This window comes from Acomys russatus, chromosome 25 (assembly GCF_903995435.1).
Source record: "Acomys russatus chromosome 25, mAcoRus1.1, whole genome shotgun sequence".
Taxonomy (NCBI): Eukaryota; Metazoa; Chordata; class Mammalia; order Rodentia; family Muridae; genus Acomys; species Acomys russatus.
The window spans coordinates 32,741,151-32,760,954 of record NC_067161.1 but is presented as its reverse complement, the minus strand read 5'-3'; the positions used below and the strand labels follow the sequence as shown (position 1 = coordinate 32,760,954).

The 19,804-nt window shown below is 53.0% G+C and overlaps 1 protein-coding gene across 1 annotated transcript; it reads left to right on the top strand.

Moving 5' to 3' along the window:
• The first annotated feature begins 11,234 nt into the window (after window positions 1-11,234).
• On the top strand, window positions 11,235-19,347 carry N4bp3 (NEDD4 binding protein 3). The gene is made up of 5 exons (XM_051167658.1): window positions 11,235-11,382; window positions 16,378-16,725; window positions 16,997-17,509; window positions 18,036-18,290; window positions 18,506-19,347. Exons 2-5 carry the CDS (start codon window positions 16,408-16,410, stop codon window positions 19,031-19,033), a joined length of 1,614 nt encoding a protein of 537 aa, XP_051023615.1. The 5' UTR covers window positions 11,235-11,382; window positions 16,378-16,407; the 3' UTR covers window positions 19,034-19,347.
• Window positions 19,348-19,804: the final 457 nt, after the last annotated feature.

The following is a 19,804-nucleotide window of genomic DNA, read 5'->3' as shown; positions in this document are numbered from 1 at the left end:
GGCTGTCCTGGACTCACTTTGTAGACCAGGCTGGCCTCGAACTCACAGAGATCTGCCTGCCTCTGCCTCTCAAGTGCTGGGATTAAAGGTATGTGCCACCACGCCCAGCTTGTTTCTCATCTATTCTAACTAGACATATTCTGAACTATTCTCACTTAAGACATTTTTATAAGATCCTAGGTGTGTGTGTATATGCATATACACACATATATATTATACAAAACAGACATCCACTGACTTTAAGACAGTTCTTTGTAGCCAGGCATGGTGGCGCATGCCTTTAATCCCAGCACTCTGGAGGCAGAGGCAGGTGGATCACTGTGAGTTCGAGGCCAGCCTGATCTACAAAGTGAGTCCAGGATGGCCAAGGTTACAGAGAAACCTTGTCTTGAAAAGGCAAAAAAAGGGGGTGGAGAGATCGCTCAGCAGTTGAGAGCACTGGTTGCTCTTCCAGAGGTCCTGAGTTCAATTCCCAGCACCCACATGGCAGCTCACAACTGTCTATAATTCCAGTTCCAGGGGACCCAACACACTCACACAGACATACATGTAAGCAAAACATCAATGCAAATAAAATAAATAAACTATTAAAAGAAGAAAAGAAAAAGCAAAAAAAAAGAGATCTTTGACTATATAACAGTTCTTCAGTTCTTTGTGTGTGTGTGTGTGTGTGTGTGTGTGTGTGTGTGTGTGTGTGTGTGTGTGTGTCTCCATTTATTTGTTTTGTTTTGTTTCAAGACAGGGCTTCTCTGTGTAGCTATGGCTGTCCTGTAACTTGCTTTATAGACAGTCTGGCCTCCAACTCAGATATCCATTTAGCCCTTCCTTCTGAGTATTTTGTCAAATACTAAAGACAAAAGCAAGTTAGCATACTGAAATGGATGAAATGAAATGCGCCTGGGGTTTTGTTTGTTTGTTTCTTTTTTTTTTTTTCAGACAGGGTTTCTCTATGTAGCCTTAGCTGTCCTAGGCTCACTTTGTAGACCAGGCTGTCCTCGAACTCACAGTAGGCCACCTGCCTCTGCCTCTTGAGTGCTTGAGTGCTGGGATTAAAGGCATGTGCCTCCATCCCCAGCTAAAATTTTTATTTAAAAACTACTTTACATGGTGTGTGTGTGTGTGTGTGTGTGTGTGTGTGTGTGTGTGTGTGTTTATGCCACTGTGTACAGATGCTGAGAGGCCGAGGATGTGCGTGTCCTGTATCACTCTCTATCTCTTCCCTTAAGGTGGTCTCTTACTAATCTTGCATCCATGCAGGCAGTCAGCTTGCTTGAGTGATCATCTTTTCTTTGCTCCATCTATAGTGCTGGCTTACAGGCCTCTCTGACCATATCCAACCCTTCCTACAGGTTCCTGGGGTTTGAATTGAGGTCCTCATGTTTGTGCACCAAGTGCTCTTATCTGCTGAGCTATTCCCCCAGTCCTATTTTTTGATATTTAAAAAATTTAAAAGATCATTTTTAATATTGGGGCTATACACATGTGAGTTCAGGTGTTCACAAGGCCTTGGAGTTGGTGTTATGAGCAGTTGTGAAACCACCTGATGCCAGGGGTGATGTGCCCCTTCAGAAAAGGGCCTGCTGCCCAGGTGCAGTGTGGCAGCTGACAGTGGCCAGCTGTTAGCCACCTTGCAGGGTCCATCTTGGCTTTCCGCCTCAAGCCACATTGTGCAGTAGCTAGTGGCTGAACAGGGGGTGGTATAGGGTATTTCCCCTCAATGGTGCTCCCTTGGCTGCTGACAGATCTGGGCCCTTATACTAAGCAGTAGTCAAATCTACATCCTTCCGCACACTTCAAGGCTCTGCCAATTCAAGCGGGTGAGCTAACCCAGGGAGGGCCACTGGTCCCTGTTGGTTCCTTCTTTATCCCCATCAGCCTGACAAGAAAGTACCAAGGGATGGTGGCTGTGTGCAAGTTAAGCGGCAGCTCTTGGGCCTTCCTTCCCTGATGTTTCTGTACCATACAGCCCTGGATCCATCAGTGCTGTCAAGGGCATGCCTTGAGAAGTTCCTATGGCCTGGTGAGATGGCACACGCCTGTAATCCCAGCACTTGAGGAGGCAGAGGCAAGCGATCTCTGTGAGTTCAAGGCAAGCCTGGTCTACACATCGAGTCCAGGACAGCCAAGGTGGTTGTTGCGCACACCTTTAATACCATCCATCACTCCGGAGGCAGAGGCAGGCGGATCGATCTCCATGAGTTCGAGGCCAACATGATCTACAGAGTGATTTCAGGACAGTCAAGGCTACATAGAGAAACTCTGTCTCAAAAAATGAAAATAAAAAAGACACGCTATGTCCTTTTTGTGGTGGGCTCCTGGTAGATGCAGCTTTGTGAAAACTGCTGTTCTCTTAGGTCTGGAGAGAGAACGGGGCGGGAGTACGGCAGAGCAGGCAGGCGAGGGCCTGTGCAGCTGTCTGGCTCTCCTAGGTGGGGCTGGGTGAATGTTTGGGGCTAGGCAGTGGCTGTCACATGGTCTGGCTCCAGGTTTGGGAAGGAAGCGAGGAGCTGGGCCATGTGCCAGACCCATCTAATCACTTACTGGGTTAGGGAAGCAGAACAGAAGTGGGCTCTAGAGAAACTGCTGCCGTGGTACCAGCCTTACAAGAGAGAAGACGACACGTGGAAGACTTTCAAAGACTGTGGTACTTGGTGGAGGAGTCTCAGAGCATGGTGGGTACAGAGCACGGTGCCTGGTGCTCAGGGAGCACAAACTGTGAGTGGCTAGGAGGCTGAGACCCCAGACACCACAGCCCAACAGGTCAAGCCTGAGGTTCCCCTATCCCCACGGGGCGGGGTTCCACATCTTAGCCACCTTACCCATATATCCCCAAAGGCCACTCCTCCCCTCCCCCGCCCTCTCACCCCGGTTTTCCTTTGAGGGGAGAAACACGGGTGATCTTCCTGCTTCTGTCACCAGTGGTCAAGGGTGGCAGGATGAAGCAGAGAGAATGTCTGACTGTAGAGCAGAGCCACCTACTGACCCTGCCCGTCTGCAGCCCTCAGCTTTGCTGCTGCTGCTTCTTTTTTCCGCCCTCCCCCCACCCCCGAGACAGGGTTTCTCTGTGTAGCCCTGGCTGTCCTGGACTCACTTTGTAGACCAGGCTGGCCTTGAACTCACAGCGATCCGCCTGCCTCTGCCTCCCAAGTGCTGGGATTAAAGGCGTGCGCCACCATGACCGGCTTCAGCTTTGCTTCTTCATGCCTGTGAAATCACCCAGGAAAACAAATGCAGGGCTTCAGCATAGCTTGGTTGTGGAAAGCTTTATGTCTGGCAGTGCTCAGGAGACGGAGGCAGGCAGATGTCTGTGAATTAAAGGCCAGTCAGGTCTACATAACATGTTTCACACCAGCCAGGACTACAGTGAGACCGTGCTTCAAAACCCAAAGGGGGAAAAAAAAAAATCTAAAAGCCAGCACAATTTCTCTGGGCTCAATTTCCAGCAAGCCTCCAAATAAATACATAATTAGCTCGGCAGGTAGATCGCTGTGAGTTCGAGGCCAGCCTGGTTTACAGAATGAGTTCCAGGACAGCCAGGGCTACTGGATTTTTTTTTTTTTTTTTTTTTTGTAAAACAATCCAGGAGCACTGAGGGTATAGCTAAGGGTACAGCTTGATTCAGGGGTTCAGCAGATGTGAGGCCTTGGCTTCAATTCTTAGGAAAAGGGGTTAAAAAGCCAGAAGTACCCACCTGCATCCCAGCTCCTTGGGGTGCAGAGGCAGGACGATTGAGCCTAGGATTGATTGAGCCTAGGATTGCTAGTCGTTAGTCATTATCAACATAGAGCAACCATGGCTTTCATGTTTTGTTTTTTGTATTTTAAGGTAGGGTCTCATGTAGCCCAGGCTGCCCTAAAACTCACTTATAATCAGGAACTACACATAAGAATCCAAGTTTACAAGGCTACACAGAAAAACCCTGTCTCAAAAAACAAACAAACAAACAAAAATAATCCAAGTTTATTTTATTGAACTAATATTTTCCTTTCCCTTTAAAAATACTGTGGGAAATACATCTCATATAGCAAGTGCCACCTCAGCCGCCTGAGTGTGCTGACACTGCCTAACATCCATTCCAGATCCTAACCCCTTGAGAGGCTGAAGCCCACGTCTCCACAGCACTGCAGCAAAGTGTTGTGATCACTTAGCCTGGAAGCTCCTCCTGGACTGGCTCATCCAGGTCTGTGGCCCAGGAGTGGGGCAGCAGGGCAGCCTGTACTTCTGGGGGTGGGTGTAACCCTTCAGTTCTAGCTGGCTCCTGCAGGTCTGAGCTGCCTGCCCCAGGGCAGGCACCTAAGCATGTCCTGGCAGGTCTCAGCTTCCACCCACTGCCTGCCTGGGGCTGCCCAGGTCTGCCCAGGTCACCAGGTCACCAAGGGAGGAAGGACTGCAGGAAAGGGGCCAAGTGAAGGTTCCTCCTAGCTCTGGCGACTCAGGGAGGGCAGTCCAAGTCTACTTTCAGGTCAAGGTGTGAGGATGGGACCCAGGTGCAGGACAGCCATCTATGACCATGTGGGAGCTGGGGTGGTGAGGAGCAGTATGTCAGCCTGCTCTTCGCCAGCACCAAGGTCCTTAGTGGCCTCCAACACAGACAAAATCTTTTTTTTAAAAAATAATTTATGCCAGGCGGTGGTGGCGCATGCCTTTAATCCCAGCACTCGGGAGGCAGAGGCAGGTGGATTCCTGTGAGTTCGAGGCCAGCCTGGTCTACAATGTGAATCCCGGACAGCCAAAGCTATATATAATTTTATGTGCATTGGTGTTTAGCCTGCATGTATGTCTGTGTGAGAGTGTCCAATCTTGGAGTTACAGACAGTTGTGAGCTGCCATGTGGCTGCTGGGAATTGAACCCGGGTCCTCTGGAGAAGCAATCAGTGGTCTTAACCACTGAGCCATCTCTCCAGCGCCCCAAATCTTCTCTGTTGGGCTCAGTTCCAAGGGGACAAGAGAGAGGAGGGAAAGGGGTGAGGAGTGAAGGGTGGAGGCCGCAGGGCTGTCAAGTCCCTTTATATCATGACAGTTTCTGTACCTGAGTGACTTTAATCCAGTGTTTGTCCTGTTTTACAAAACTAGGATCCATGCAGGGCGAGAACCACCTTTTCTTTATTCTCCTCTTCCTGGTTAAAAAATAGTCAAGTGGCTCCTTTCGGGGCAGATGGTGCGTTGGAGAGGAGCAGTGGCCACTGTCAGGCCCCAGAGGAGCCGGTGCTGAGGGCACACGGCTTCTTTCTGCCCTGCCCTCCAAAACTCTTGGTTGGCCTACTAATTACGTTGTCACTAGATGAGTTGAGGAAAACTGGGTCTGGAGAGGCACTTGGCGATGAAGCACCCGATGCTCTTATAAAGGACTTGAGTTTGGTTCCCAGCACCCACGGCAGGGAGTCCAAAGCTGCCTGTAACTCCAGCCTTAGGGGACCTAAGGCCCTCTCCTGGCTTACCTGGGTACTGCAAGGCCACGAGGCACATATACAATCAGACACATCCATACAATCATACATTTTTTTGTGAAGGAGGAAACTGGCAGTGTAGCTCAGTTGAGTGCTTGTTGAACATTTACAAGGCTCTGGGTTCAGTCTCCAGTACCAGGGCTGGGAATGGTGGCAAACCTCCCCAATCCCAGCACTTGAGAGGTAGAGGCAGAAGGAGCGGAAGTCAGAGGATTTGTGTTAGTCACATTGTGTATTTAAGTCCAGCCTGGGGTGCATGACACCACCAACTCAAAAAAGAAGAAAAACTGCCAGGTGTGGTGGTACATGCTTTTAATCCCAGCACTTGGGAAGCAAAGGCAGGTGGATCTCTGTGAGTCCAAGGCCAGACTGTTACATAGTGAGTTCCAGGACAGCCAGGGCTATGTAGAGAGGCCCTACCTCAAAAAACAAACAAACAAAAGAGGGAAAATCTGTATTTTATTACAAAACAATTGGTACTACAGAAAAGAATGTGGGCTCGGGGGTCCTGGGATGGAAGAATGGGTATGCCACACCTTTGAGAAGGTGAAGGGAAGAGCTTCATGGTAAATAAAGGTTGTCTTGTTATATATAGAAGCCGAACATAATGGTGCACATCTGTGCTCTCAGCACTACAGAGGCAGAGGCAGGATTGTTAGCTCCAAATCAACCTAGGCTAGATGTCACAAATTAAAAACAGGGCTGCCCAGACTGTTCACCGGGCAAAGACTCCCGATAGTGGTAGCTTTAAAATGTGTTGTAGTTTCTCTCTTAATCTGGCTAGCACCCAACTAATTAAGACCGGACTGTTATTTATTTAACATGCTTTATGGCACAACAACTGAGCAGTATTAATCTATTTTAACCCTCTAAATTCCAGCTCTTTTCTCATGGTGTCTTCTGAACCTCTGCCTGTGGCTGAACCCTCCTCCCCCTGCCACCACCACCACCTCCTCCTCCTCCTCTTCTTCTTCCCTCTTCTCCTTGTCTTCCCCAGCTGGCTGGAAGTCCAGCCCTGTTCTCTCTCCTACTCAGTAATTGGCTGTTAAGCTCTTTTATTGACATTTCAGGGAACAACTGGGGAGCAAAATTTAGATGGGAAATTCTCAGAACAATGACTGCAACCAGATATAGGGGGTACAGAATTTAGCATTTGAATCTTTTGTTGTTGTTGTTGTTGTTTTGTTTGTTTGTTTTGTTTTGTTGTTGTTGGTTTTTCCAGACAGGGTTTCTCTGTGTAGTCTTGGCTGACCTGGACTTGCTTTGCAGACCAGGCTGGCCTCGAACTCACAGTGATCCGCCTGCCTCTGCCTCCCGAGTGCTGGGCATCATTTGAATCTTTACCTGTTGCACAATAACCTTATACGTACACTCTACTGCTTGCTGTTCTCCAGGCCTCAGTTCAAAGGAGCCAGCACAGTCAGGTATAATATGATGGGATGGCATTTCCTAAATCCCTTTAAGACCTATGTGCATAGGGATTGCTATTTTCTGGGAGTGACAAGACAAGTGACCCACGGATGATAGTGCATGGTAAAAAAGGGCCATTGAAGAAAGGAAAAGGCAGAGAGTAGTGACAGTATGATTAACTTTTTTGTTGAAGGTGGGAAGAGAGACTCTGAAAATACCTGGCAATCCCAAAACTAGCCAGTTACTAGGAGACTGGGGCAGCCCCAAGGAGCAGAGTCCATGTCTTAGCCTGAAGGGGTGACAGAGTCAATCTTAAAGCTGAGGAGAGCTGGAGACAAAATGTGTGGGCTAGAAGGTTCCTCTGGGGCAGAGTGGAGAGGAGCCTAGGCAGGCTGTCACAACTGTCAAGAAGAAAGGTAATGGGGCCAGAGGTGGCAGCCAGAGACAGGATAAATCCCTCCTCCTCACCATGGGTAGGCCCTAGGACCCTTACTGTCTTGGGCACTTGAGGACAGCAAGTAACTGAAGGAAGTTAAATTGTCCAAGGCTAGCCAATTCAGGAAATAGGTACACCCAAGGAATTTGGTTTCACTTCGGCCCTGGCCTGGTGCCTGGAGTGCCTCACTCCTTGGCATTTGAACAGCATGGCTTGCATGCCAAATCCAGAGCTCTGTGAAATGTGGGGACAAGAGACTCATGTCTGTGTGTCTGCATGATGAACCCAAAAGGTGGACAGAGTTCACGGGGTACACCCCTCCCTGGGGCAAACTGCCTGCATGAGCCTAGTCTCTTCCATGTTGTGAGGCAAGCCTGTGGTGGGAGGAAAGCAGCCTGACCTCCTGATGGCCTGACTCCCTATCTCTGTCCCGCCCACCCTCTCTCAAACCCTTTCAGGCCCGCTAGCTCTGAGATCTACTTTGGGGGAGGTAGATCATGTGCCCTACCCCGGCCCCCACCCCCAAGGTTTTCACCACCAGAGAAGGCTGAACCAAGGGCATCCAAGAGTCCAGTGACATGTTCTGTGCTTTAGCCCTGAAAACACACAGAGGAAGGCATAAGGATGCCAGAGGAAGAGCAGGTACTGGATTGCCACTGAATCTACTTCTCTATAGGGTCAGCTGGTCCCAGCTGACTTGCTATTCCCCATCAAGATAACCGGAGGAACAATATGCAAGGGCCTAAAAGGTCAGGCAGCAATTATCAGGCCAGCTCCCTAGGGACAGGACAGTGGCCTGGGCAGTCTGGAGTCTCCTAGCCTATGCAGAAGATGGGGACAGGTAGCCTGCTTCCTTCCCTTCTCTAGCTTCTTCCCTGAACAACAGCTCTCTTCAGAGGTTGGAAGCTGGCTGTTCTCCACCTCTGCAGGAGCCCCTCAGCTCTACACCCCAGCAAGGACCCTCACCTGCAGAGCCAGTTCTGAGTGTCCTGTTCAGCCAGGAACCTCCACACTCTCTCCTGGGTTCATTCTTGACATCCCTGGGCTCCAGAGGGAAGGGGCTTTCCTGCTGGGATGCCTGAGATACAACCACCACCCAGCTCCCCTGATAGCCTGGTACAGGGAAAGAACACAGACGGGGTGGGAGGAAACCAGACCTCAGCTAGGTCGGCTAAGTCGCTGCATGTCTAAGGATAAAAGGGGTCCAGGGAGGGGAGGGAGGTGGGCTTGGGCCTTACTGAACCTGAGTCACCATCAACACCTACAGATGGGGCCATTGAGATGCTTCAAGGGGCCAAGTCTTTCCTGAAAAAGCCTGAGGGACCTGAGTTTGAGCCCCAGAACCCACGTAAAGGTAGAAAGAGAGAAACAGACTTCACAAGGTTGCCCTCTGACCTCCACCTACATGCAAATGCTTACACACCACACAACAACAGTAAGTATTTACAGAGCTAGGGCGCCTGTAATCCCAGTATCTGGAATGTGGAAAGCAGGAGGACCAGAGTTCAAAGCCATCTTCTGCTACAAAAACCGAGTTCAAGGGCAGCCTGCCTTAGACAAGACCCTGTCTCAAACAAAGAAACAAACAGAAAAAGAGTTTGGAATTTAGCTTTGACCTCTTTGCTCCTCAAGAATGTTCTCACCGGGGCTGGAGAGACGGCTCAGAGATTAAGAGCACTGGCTGCTCTTCCAAAGGTCCTGAGTTCAATTCCCAGCAACCACATGGTGGTTCACAACCATCTATAATGAGATCTGGTACCCTCTTCTGGCCTGCTGGCTCACATGCAGACAGAACATTGTGTACTTAATAAATAAATAAATAAATCTTAAAAGAAGAGAAAAAAGAATGTTCTCAGCAAGATAAATCAATTCTCTATAACCATTTTGTGAACACTTCAGGTCTCCCCTGTGGACAGACCTCTTTTGCCTGGGGGCCTATAACTAACCCTTCCTTCTCCTTCCTCAGCCAGCAAGCGTGGCTTGAGTGGACAGCGTACAGTCCAGCCAGGTGCACAGGCTTCCCCTTAGTGGTACTGAGGAAGCTCTACTGCGTGTTCCATGAGGCACTTCCAGGCCAACCCCTGTGTGCCACCTGTGAGGATCTATCAGGGCCCTGGCCGCCCTAGAGTCCCCCTGCACCTGACCATGCGCAGATCTCTCCATCTCTGGGCCTCAGCACCACTGAGTGTACACTCCTGGGGAAAACAGACCTCTGCTAGGCTACTCACCCAGAGAGGCCCTTCCTCGTGTCCCCAAGATGGTAACTGTGTCCTTGCCATGAATGTTCCCGGTTCAGGCAATGCCCACCCCATGCACTTGCAGCCCTCCGCCACTGAGCTGTTGGGTAGCTGTGAATGAGGTTTCTTAAAGAGAAAATCCATTGTTAGGAAATTGTCAGAGGTAGAATAGAAAGCAGAGGCTGCAAATTGGTACCTGTTGGTAAACGATTCCTTGTTTAAATGAACTTGTTTCGCCTGATACAGAGTTGTCCATTTTAACTTAGGGTACTGGGAATGGAAGCCAGGGCCTCAGGCAGGCTCTGAGTGCATGCTCTACCACTGAGCCACACCCCAGTCCTCTAAGACATTTTAAAAGGAAAGCGCTGCGACCACCAGCTGACACCAACACGGAACCCCAAAACTATCAAGGGATGATTCTCAGTTCTGCCTCCATGCAGTTTCTGGCACTAATCCGCAGACTGTCCACAGGCGCTTGCTTACCTATTTCACATAAGTGGAATCACTCCACATGTGGCCCTCTGTGGATGGTTTCTCTGACTTAGCATCACTTTTTAGAGGTTTAGCACGGATTTGCACTCATTCCTTTTCTGTGGTAAATAATATTCCACTGTCTGGGCAGACCTCTCATTAATCGCTGGTGGGTTTATCCTGTTTTTTCCTTTTGACTACTATGCACATCTTAGCACAAGTACTTGTTGGCACACCTACCTGACTTCAGCTTCTTTGGCCATATACTCAGGAATGGAGTTGCCAGGTCATATTCTAAATCTGTGTTTAACTGACTTTTTCTCTTAACCGTAAAAAGAGTATTTATGTGTATATGCCTGCATGAGTAAATGTGCACCACGTGCGTGCAGTGTTCCCAGAGGCCAGAGGGGGACATTGGGTCTCCTGGAACTGGAGTTGTGAGCCTCTGTGTGGGTGCTGGTAACCAAGCCTGGGTCTTTTGCTAGAGCAGCAAGAGCTCTTAACCTCTGAGCCCTACGCCCCTTACCCGCCCCGCCCCCCGCCCCCACTCATCTGTGTTCAACATTTTAAGAAAGAAAAGGTGTTCTAACTTCTTGATCTTGAACCTGTTTGGGAGTCCAGCCGTCTGTTTCCGTGCCCGCTACTGCCTACTCCAGCCCACGTGACTCATTTACCTTATCAGTCTAGCCCCTAAAGGCATCTGAACCTGCCGCCCCTAGGAGGCTTCGGAAGCAAACCAACCTCTCTCCAAAATAAAAGTCCTGCGCCCAGTCCAGCTGCTGACTACTGGAGTACACCTATTCGGCACTCAGAGCGCTTCTTGGGTTTAGTCTCAAAGGAGGCAAGTGCAAGTGGTGCTTACCTGAGAAAGAGGCGGCGAGGCGAAGAGACCGGACCGACCCAACCCAGCGCGCCAGTTTGGAAGCTGATACTGGAAGGAAACTGGGAGAGGCGGGCAAGGCCAGGAGCTGGAGGAGGAGCAGCCAGGCGGCGCGCGTTCTGGAGCCTTGTCCCAGCCGGGGGTCTGCGGAGCTGCAGCACGCGTGCGAGCGCGCGCAGTGGTGGCCATAGCACCCGAGGCAGCTAGCGAGGTACCCAGCCTAGCTGCACCCGCAAGCCGGGGCGGGGCTCAGGTCGCTCGGGGGCGGGGCCGGTTCCCGCCCCCCACATCCGGGGGCCGGGTCGGGCTCTGGGGCTCGCGCGGCGCGGGTGAGTCAGGCCGGGTTTTCCCTCCGTCTCTGGGGCTAGCAAACGAGTGTCGCCCAGCGCGTCCTCTGCCCGCCGATCCGGCTCCCGCGCCCGCCCGAAGAGCCTGGGAGGAGAAAGGTTCGAGACCGAACTGGGGACTGCAGCGCACGCTGGGATCCGCGACGCCAACATGGTAAGTGGGCAGGGCGGGTCGTCGCGGTCGTTCTCGGACCCCGGCCACGGGTGGCAGGATGCAGTGCGCGCCCCGGTGTCCTCTGGTCCCGCTCTCGAGGCTGACCTGTAAATGCACTTTCCGTGGAGCATCGCCCCGGACCCTCGCGCCGCAGCTGGGAGGGGCAGGCGCCCTTGGCGCAGGAGTCTGACCTCGGCCTCCGCCCCCTGCACCAGCTCCAGGCAGGCCCCACAGATGGCGGGCGGGAGACGTGCACCCCACCCCGCCCCCTGGGTAGTTCGGCAGGTCTGGGATTCCTCGCTTCCTCCACTACCTTCTTGAGCGCAGTTCCACCAGGATGGTCAGCCTGTCTTCGCCGCCTTCCTGGGGACACCGTTCACCTGCTTTCGCCCTTAGGGTACTTACTCTCTTCCTGCCCCAGCTCCCTAACCTGTCTGATCCTCAATTGGGGACCAGCGATAAGGGACCTTCCGAGGTCTGGGAGTCTGTACCAGTCCTGACCTCAGCCTTTGACAAAAGTGAGGACCGGGACCCCAGCTGTATTCAGATGGGGGCTTGGGATATTCCCACCCCAAAGGTACAGCTTGGGCATGGCCGTCTTTGGGAGGGAGCAGAGGCGGGAGGCCCTCCTGGACCTGGTGATCTGCCTCCTCCCAGGCTCTCTCACAAGCAGGGCTCCTCCGCCGACTGGCTGCGTGTGGGTGTGTATGTGCGAGACTGTGAATGAAATCGACCAGCCAGCTCCCGACACCGCCTCTAGCAGTTTGCAGAGCTTAAGAGTCCCTAAACCGGCGCCACTTCCACTCTCTCTTCTTACCCTCTGCCCCCCCCCCCCCCCACGGCGGGCAGGAGAGACCCTCTGGGAGGGGCTTAAGTTCCATCCACCCAGCCTAGCTGTAGATAGATGCCCTTGGGAGAAACGACCATGGGGGCTGGGCAGGCCACATAAGACAGCAGAGTATGCTGGTGGAAGGTGACCCCTAGCTGGGACAGCTGGGTGTACTATAGAGGGCTTTACCGTGGGAAGCCAGATTGATCCTCAGAGTGGGATCTTAGTTCATTTCCTTCTTCTAAGCCTCAGTTTCCCTATCTATAGATAGGATCCTTTCTGCCCCGACTCTACCCACTGCTGTGGAGACCATGTGGGATAATGAACGAGATGGAAGAGCTAAGAAACACTGAAGGGCTGTGCACTGGGCGAACGGGGGTAATTCTATCGAGGGAGCAGGGTACGCCAGCCACCCCCATCGCCTCCCAGGCTGTTCCCATTTTTGGAGTTGGGACATTCCAGCCTCATTCCTTTGGGGCAGCTGCAGACACACCCCTCAGAAGGGCTGATTACCCCCCCACCCCCACCCCCAGCAGGTGGTGTGACCCTCCCCTAGGGCACTCTGCTGGGACGAAAGGCAGTTGAGGCTGACGGTCCTCCTGCTGCCTAGAGGACGAGGTGCCCCAACCCAAAGGAAATGCAAGGAAAGCTGCGTCTAGGGAGCCCAGGGCACTTCCTCCCATGCAGCTGAGTGTGACCTTGGTCACTTCATTTTTTTTTTAACCTCCCCATCTCCTGTTTCCTTTTTTTTTTTTTTTTTTTTGGTTTTTCGAGACAAAGTTTCTCTGTGATAGCTTTGGCTGTCCTAGACTCACTTTGTAGACCAGGCTGGCCTCGAACTCACAGCAATCCACCTGCCTCTGCCTCTCAAGTGCTGGGATTAAAGGCATGCGCCACCACGCCCGGCCCTGTTTCCTTTAGTGAGGCAGAAAATAACCGAATTCACCTCCTAGGTGTGTTTCGAAGAGGTACCCCGGGTCTGGTGCAGGGGTACCCCACTGTGTATCATTGTGTACCTCTACTTAAGGCTCAGCGCTGCTGGCTAATCTTGGAGACAGAGGGAGACGGGTACTGATGTGGCCAGCTGAGTGGTGGTGTGTATTCAGGGCAAGAAAGGCACCCCTCTGTGGTAGACCAGCCCTGGTATTTGGTGGAAACCCCAACTTTCTGCTCTGTTCTGGTCTCCCAGGAGGTCGGGAGGTACTTGCTAGCTCTCTTCTCCACCCCCACCAAATCACAGGCCACAGAGCCTGCACAGCTGCCCTGGCCTGACCAGGCAATCCCAAGGCTCCTAAGCAACGGGAAGGAAGGAATGTATGTGCGTGTTGGGGGAGGGGCAGAGGTGGGTTGGGTTCTTTAGAAAGAGAAGCCCTCTTCCTAAGGTCTCCAGAGTGAGACCTGGGTGGCCTAGGGGCCTCGGCCCTGCAGGAGGAGCAGACGGTTGTCACGTAAGACCTCTTCTAGGTGGATGGATGGTGGGTGATCTTGTACAAACTGTATGGTCCACTGTTGGACATGACTGTCCTCACCGGGTTCTCTAACACACATTTCTCTGTGGGACCAGTAGTCTGACACTGTGCACTGTAGGGGGTCATTTACATAATTGTGGCTTGTGGCTATGCCAGTTCATCCTTGAGATCTGGGACCCTTTGGGTGGGTACCATAAGTGTCCATTGTTTCTTCCGAGACTGGAAGTGAGTATCTGCACAGAGGAAGGTGAGGGGGTGTGTGTTTGGGGTGAGGTGGGCATATCTGGCAATGTCCCCGACCCCTGGGTACACAAGATTTGACAATTCACAAAGCTTTTTCACCCCTAATGCCTCTTATCTGTTACCCTGACAGGGGTAAGGAAGGCAGAGCAAGATGCTGAGACAGGCATCTAGGGTTCCCTGGGGAAGGAGGGAGGGAGGCACAGACTAGATTTCTTTCCCTGAGTAGTAATAGAAGGTTTCCCGTGCCATGATGTCTCCCTGGGTGGGCTTGTCAAGACACCCCATTGTTGAATGGGGAGGCCAGGTGAGCCGATTCTAATTCTTTGGCTTGTGGGTGACATCCTGAGTCTGCTAGACTTTTGGCGGTCCTGGTGTTGGGGTCCCATGAGTCCTCATCCTGACCAGTTCTGTGACCTTCATTCCATCTTTTTGAATCTTCAAGAGCTTACCTTTTAAAAAGGAGGGCTACTGAGTGGGGTGTGGTGGCGCACACCTTTAATCCCAGCACTCTGGGGGCAGAGACAGGTGGGTCTCGGTGAGTTCGAGGCCAGTCTCTTCTACAAAGAAAGTCCAGGACAGCCCAGGCTACACAGAGAAACCCTGTCTGGGGATGGGGTTGGGAAGGGATACTGATCCAGGGTGGTGGTGGCACATGCCTTTGATCCCAGCACTGTGTCTCAAAAAAACAAAATAAGAGGCTGGAGAGATGGCTCAGTGGTTAAGAGCACTGACTGCTCTTCCAGAGGACCCGGGTTCAATTCCCAGCACCCACATGGCAGCTCACAACTGTTAGTAACTCCAAGATATAACACCCTTACACAGACATACATGCAGACAAAACACCAATGCACTAAAAATAAAGTATTAAAAAAAAAAAAACATTAATTAAATTAAAAGAGGAGGGATACTGAAGCCGTAGTCTCTTTGAGACAGACTCCTGTGAAGTGCCATGTTAATTTAAGTAGGTGCCCCAGCTCCGCTAGTCCCTTAACCTGGCTAAGTCTCTTGAATTTTGTGACATCACTAGAAAAGTAATTCTGTTCAGGTGGGGCTGGGCATCCAAACTGAGACTTGCATCCCACCTTAAGGGGTATAAGAAAGTTACTCTGTAGACGGCTGCTACAGTTCTTTTTTTTTTTTTTTTTTTTTTGCCTAGGGGCTGTAGAGTGGGGGAGGGGACCAGGCTTGCCCTCCCTCTCTAGAAGAGCGCTTTGTCTTTCACAAACACAAAACCTGGAAACCGTTGAGGATGGAGACTCCTAACCACCATTGTTTGGGGTGGGAGTGGGTGTCCCGGAAGCGTATTGGGTGGGTGGTGGTGGGTACTCCCAGATGCTGCCTGCCTGCCAGGCATCTGCTTGGCATTGGGAGCAGCTGTGTGGGGGTGGGAAGCAAAAAAAAGGTGCCATTCACTGCCAGTTGTTTGCACTTACTGTCTGCTGGGCCATGGGTGTGGCACACGCACCAGTCTCTCCAGAGTGTTGGGTCCCAGAACACGTGGGAGACAGACCGTAAGCCTGGTCCCTCGGTGTGGAGTGGAGTATGTGACTGAGCTCAGCCTTCGGTGTTCTCTGTTGACTGTGGCTTCAGGCCAGGTCTGGGCTAGATCCCTGTTCTTGTTATCTCAGCCCGTCCTCTCAGCATCTTTAAGTGATAGACGCTACTGTAGCCTTCCTGGTCCTGAGGAAGGCGAGGCTCTCACAGGTTAGGCACGGCTAAGGTCACAAGCCGCTATCTCCCAGCCCAAGTTCCGTGGACCTGCCTGGTGGTAGCTGGCAACAGAACGGGGTGGCATTACAAAGCCTGGCTGCCTCTTCCCTGCCTAGGCCAGAACACCTGTTCCGGAAACAGAAGCCATTGTTCCTCCCTGTAGGCCCTTCCTGTGTGTATCACCATCCTTCCTCCCCTTGGGCTCTTCCTGTTTGTATCCACTGTAGTCCACCCCCCCCCCCACACACACACACCTCACCCACTCCAGATGTTTCCCCAGGGGACCTCTGACCCTTTGAGGGAAGAGGGGTTTCCCACCTAGAGAAGTGGGAGGAACAGTCCTGGTTCACAGTGCTTGCCATTCCACAGATTTGGTGCGGAGCAAAGCCATGCATCAGAGAGGACCTGAGTCCACCCTCCGGCCTTTGCTGATTCAGTTCTAGGAAGAGGGCCCCTGCCCTATTGCTCGAGGGCCTCCTCTTTCCTGAACATTCCACTCCAGACCCCTATATGGGAGCTGTTCCTTTAGTCGTCCCAGCGGAAGCCCTGTTCCCCTAGTCTGACGCAGCGTTCGGTGTACCCTTTCCCTCTTTGTCCTGTGATTCCCCATTCTGTTCACACAGATCTGCTGATGGGCCTGGGCAGACTGGGGAGCTAACAGATGGCAACTGTCTAGTTTTAGTGCATCTGGGAACTTGGGTACCGAGTGCCCATCTGCCACTAATGGAGCCTTCTGATTCCCAGAACCCTCTGCCTGTGCCCTGTTGAACCTTCATGGCCACGGCCTCAGGCCCTGCTGGCATTGCCATGGGCAGCGTGGGCAGCCTGTTGGAACGGCAGGACTTCTCCCCCGAAGAGCTCCGGGCTGCACTAGCTGGGTCCCGGGGCTCCAGGCAGCCTGATGGGCTCCTCCGGAAAGGCTTGGGCCAGCGCGAGCTCTTCAGCTACCTGCATCTCCCCAAGAAGGATGGCAAGGCCAGCAAGCGAGCCCCCAGGAACGAGCAGGACTATGCCACCCTCTACTACCGGGAACATCCTCGGGCTGGCGACTTCAGCAAGACTTCCCTGCCTGAGCGGGGTCGCTTTGACAAGGTGCATCTCGCTTATGGTGGTGGTGGTGGGGCGTTTGGGCTCGACTCGGAGGAGACTGTGACGCTGGGGTGGTCAGCTGGGAGGCCCTGGCCATGGGGTAAGTCAGGGTAACGTGTGAGGAGTCCGTTCCATATGGCTTGGCCTGAAGCTTGACCGTTGCTTCCCTGTGACATGTTCTCAGAGGGGGTCCCTAGGGCCTTCAGAGATATCAGATAGGAAGAAAAAAGCAGCCAGCCCCACCTTGCTCACGTGTGCGTTCTCTTCCTCACAGTGCCGAATTCGTCCGTCTGTGTTCAAGCCTACTGCGGGCACTGGGAAAGGCTTCCTGTCCATGCAGAGCCTGGCTGCCCACAAGGGCCAAAAGTTGTGGCGAAGCAATGGCAGCCTGCACACGCTGGCCTGCCACCCACCCCTGAGCCCCGGCCCGAGGGCCAGTCAAGCTCGTGCACAGTTGCTTCATGCTCTCAGCCTAGATGAAGGTGGCCCGGAGCCCAGCCTGTCGGACTCTTCCAGCGGGGGTAGTTTTGGCCGTAGTCCAGGCACCGGCCCAAGCCCCTTCAGCTCCTCCTTGGGCCATATTAATCACCTTGGAGGCTCGCTGGACCGTGCTTCAAGGAGCCCCAAGGAGTCTGGGCCTCTGGCTGTACTGAGCTGCCTACCAGACCCACCTCCCCCCTATGAGTTCTCCTGCCCCGTGGCTGAGGAAGTAGCCGTCTTGCCTGAGACCTGTGAGGAACTCAAGAGAGACCTCAGTGACCAGGATGTCCCTAACCCGTTTACTCAGGTGAGGGAGCCCTGCCCTGGAGTGGTTTGTCCCTCGGCATCGGTGTATAGGCTAGATTAATTTCTGACATCTGGCACAACTTGGGGTGGTGACAAACCATGAGGAAGGCCTAAGCATAGAATGGTATTGGGGGCTTGGCTGCATGAGAGAGGCAGCAGAGGATGGGAGTTTATGTCCCTGATGGTGTCCTGTCCTTTCTCCCATTGTGCCTAAAGGAAAGAACTGTAAAGCAAGAAATCTAGCCTTAGGCATCCCTCAACTACATGTCAAGGGTGCCGCGTCACTTTGGTTCTGTCTGGGCATTGTATAGGGAGGAGGGAGGTAGTTTCTGTGAGGACCATGTGGAGAGCCTCTTTGGATGGGACACACATGTGATCAGGACCCTGGGCTCTGGGGTCTAGGGGTGTACGGCATTAATGGTGGCAGGCTATGGGCACAAATGAGCGTTGTTATGAGGTGGCAGGCCAAGGATGGAAACCTGAGGGGGGGCTGTGTCCACCGCCGACCGGTTCCTCTTCCTCAGCAGGTGCCAGAGGAGCGCCAGCGGTTGTGGTTGTCTGAGCTGAAGCGCCTGTATGTGGAACGGCTGCAGGAGGTGGCCCAGAAAGCTGAGCGCAGCGAACGCAACCTCCAGCTGCAGCTGTTTATGGCCCAACAGGAACAGCGGCGCCTGCGCAAGGAGCTGCGGGCTCAGCAGGGCCTGGCCCCAGAGCCTCAGACCCCTGGTCCCCCCACAGAGGCTGACCACAGTGCCCGGCCAGAGGAAGAAGCCCGATGGGAGGTAAGTTACCATCGGAGGCATCACTTCCCGTCGCATTGTCCTGGTCCCATACTCTGTTGTCTCCGTTCTTCTTTTTTTTTTTTTTAAATATATTTTATTAATTTATTTATATTACATCTCAGTTGTTAGCCCATCCTCTGTTGTCTCCATTCTGCACCTGGCCCCAGGATGCCTACTGTGCGTGTCCCTTGCTCACAGTTTGTCCCCTCTCCCAGGTGTGCCAGAAGACTGCCGAGATTAGTCTGTTAAAACAGCAGCTTAGGGACGCCCAGGCGGAGCTGGCCCAGAAGCTGGCCGAGATCTTCAGTCTGAAGACACAACTTCGGGGCAGCCGTGCACAAGCCCAGGCTCAAGACGCTGAGCTGGCTCGGCTGCGGGAGGCAGTGCGCAGCCTGCAAGAGCAGGCACCTCGGGAGGAAGCCCCAGGCAGCTGTGAGACAGATGACTGCAAGAGCAGGGGACTGCTAGGGGAGGCAGGAGGCTGTGAAGCCAGAGAAGGAGCCGAGCAGCTGCGAGCAGAGCTGCTGCAAGAGCGGCTTCGTGGCCAGGAGCAGGCGCTGCGCTTCGAGCAGGAGAGGCAGACGTGGCAGGAGGAAAAGGAGAGGGTGCTGCGTTACCAGCGGGAGATCCAAGGGGGCTACATGGACATGTACCGCCGGAACCAGGCGCTCGAACAGGAGCTGCGAGTGTTGCGGGAGCCCCCTACGTCCTGGAGTCCCCGGCTGGAGTCCTCCAAGATCTGAGGCTAGTCACGTGTGCTGACAGCAGGCACAACCGTCAGAAGATAACCCTGAGATGATGGCAGGCTCCTCCCTTGCACTGGTCTGAGGCAGAATCTGTGGAGGCCAGTTCAGGGATGGGAGGCTCACCCAGAGGAGGGCTCCAGTGGGCAATAGGCAATGGGCTAGGTAGGGTGCCTGCTCCAGAAGCTACGGCAAAGTCTTACTGGTAGAGAAACACACCCAGGCAGGGCCCAGCCCAGCTCCCAACAGCGGGTGTGGTGGCCCAGTAAAGTAGGTTGGAGCCATGCAAGCCTTGGTCCCCGGATGCAGAAGGCTAGAGACCTGGCCTGAGGTCTTCCTCCGTGGAAGGAGCCAGGGGTGGGAAGATTGGCCTTCTCCAGAATAAAAGCGCATTTTTCTATGAGGAGGCCCAGTTGATAACATCGTCCTTGGCCTGAGTCCAGAGGCTCTAGACGCAGGACATAGTTCCTTCCACAGTCTTGATAATAGAGTGAATATTCCCTGTGCCGTCTCTGCTCTTGCATGTTGGCGAATAGAGGAATGTTATTTCTTGCTTCCATAGCACGCAGCCCTTAGCTGCTGTGTGGGCTGCAACCCCTTTCTTCAACACCATCGGATGTTCGAGAAGAAACAATGCCAGGGAAACAAAAGGATTGGTCGACCGAGGCATTAGCAGAACACGAAGTGTTTTTCTGGTGGGATGTCTGGACCCTGGGTGCCCAGGCAGCTGCTGGGTTTGGAGCTAGCTCAAGACAGCTTCCTCTGTACCGT

Coding starts and splice junctions, on each gene's coding strand:
- N4bp3 (XM_051167658.1), top strand. CDS start 16,408: ATGGCCACGGCCTCAGGCCCTGCTGGCATTGCCATGGGCAGCGTGGGC. Junction 16,726..16,996: donor AGCGGGGTCGCTTTGACAAG/GTGCATCTCGCT, acceptor TCTTCCTCACAG/TGCCGAATTCGTCCGTCTGT. Junction 17,510..18,035: donor TCCCTAACCCGTTTACTCAG/GTGAGGGAGCCC, acceptor CTTCCTCAGCAG/GTGCCAGAGGAGCGCCAGCG.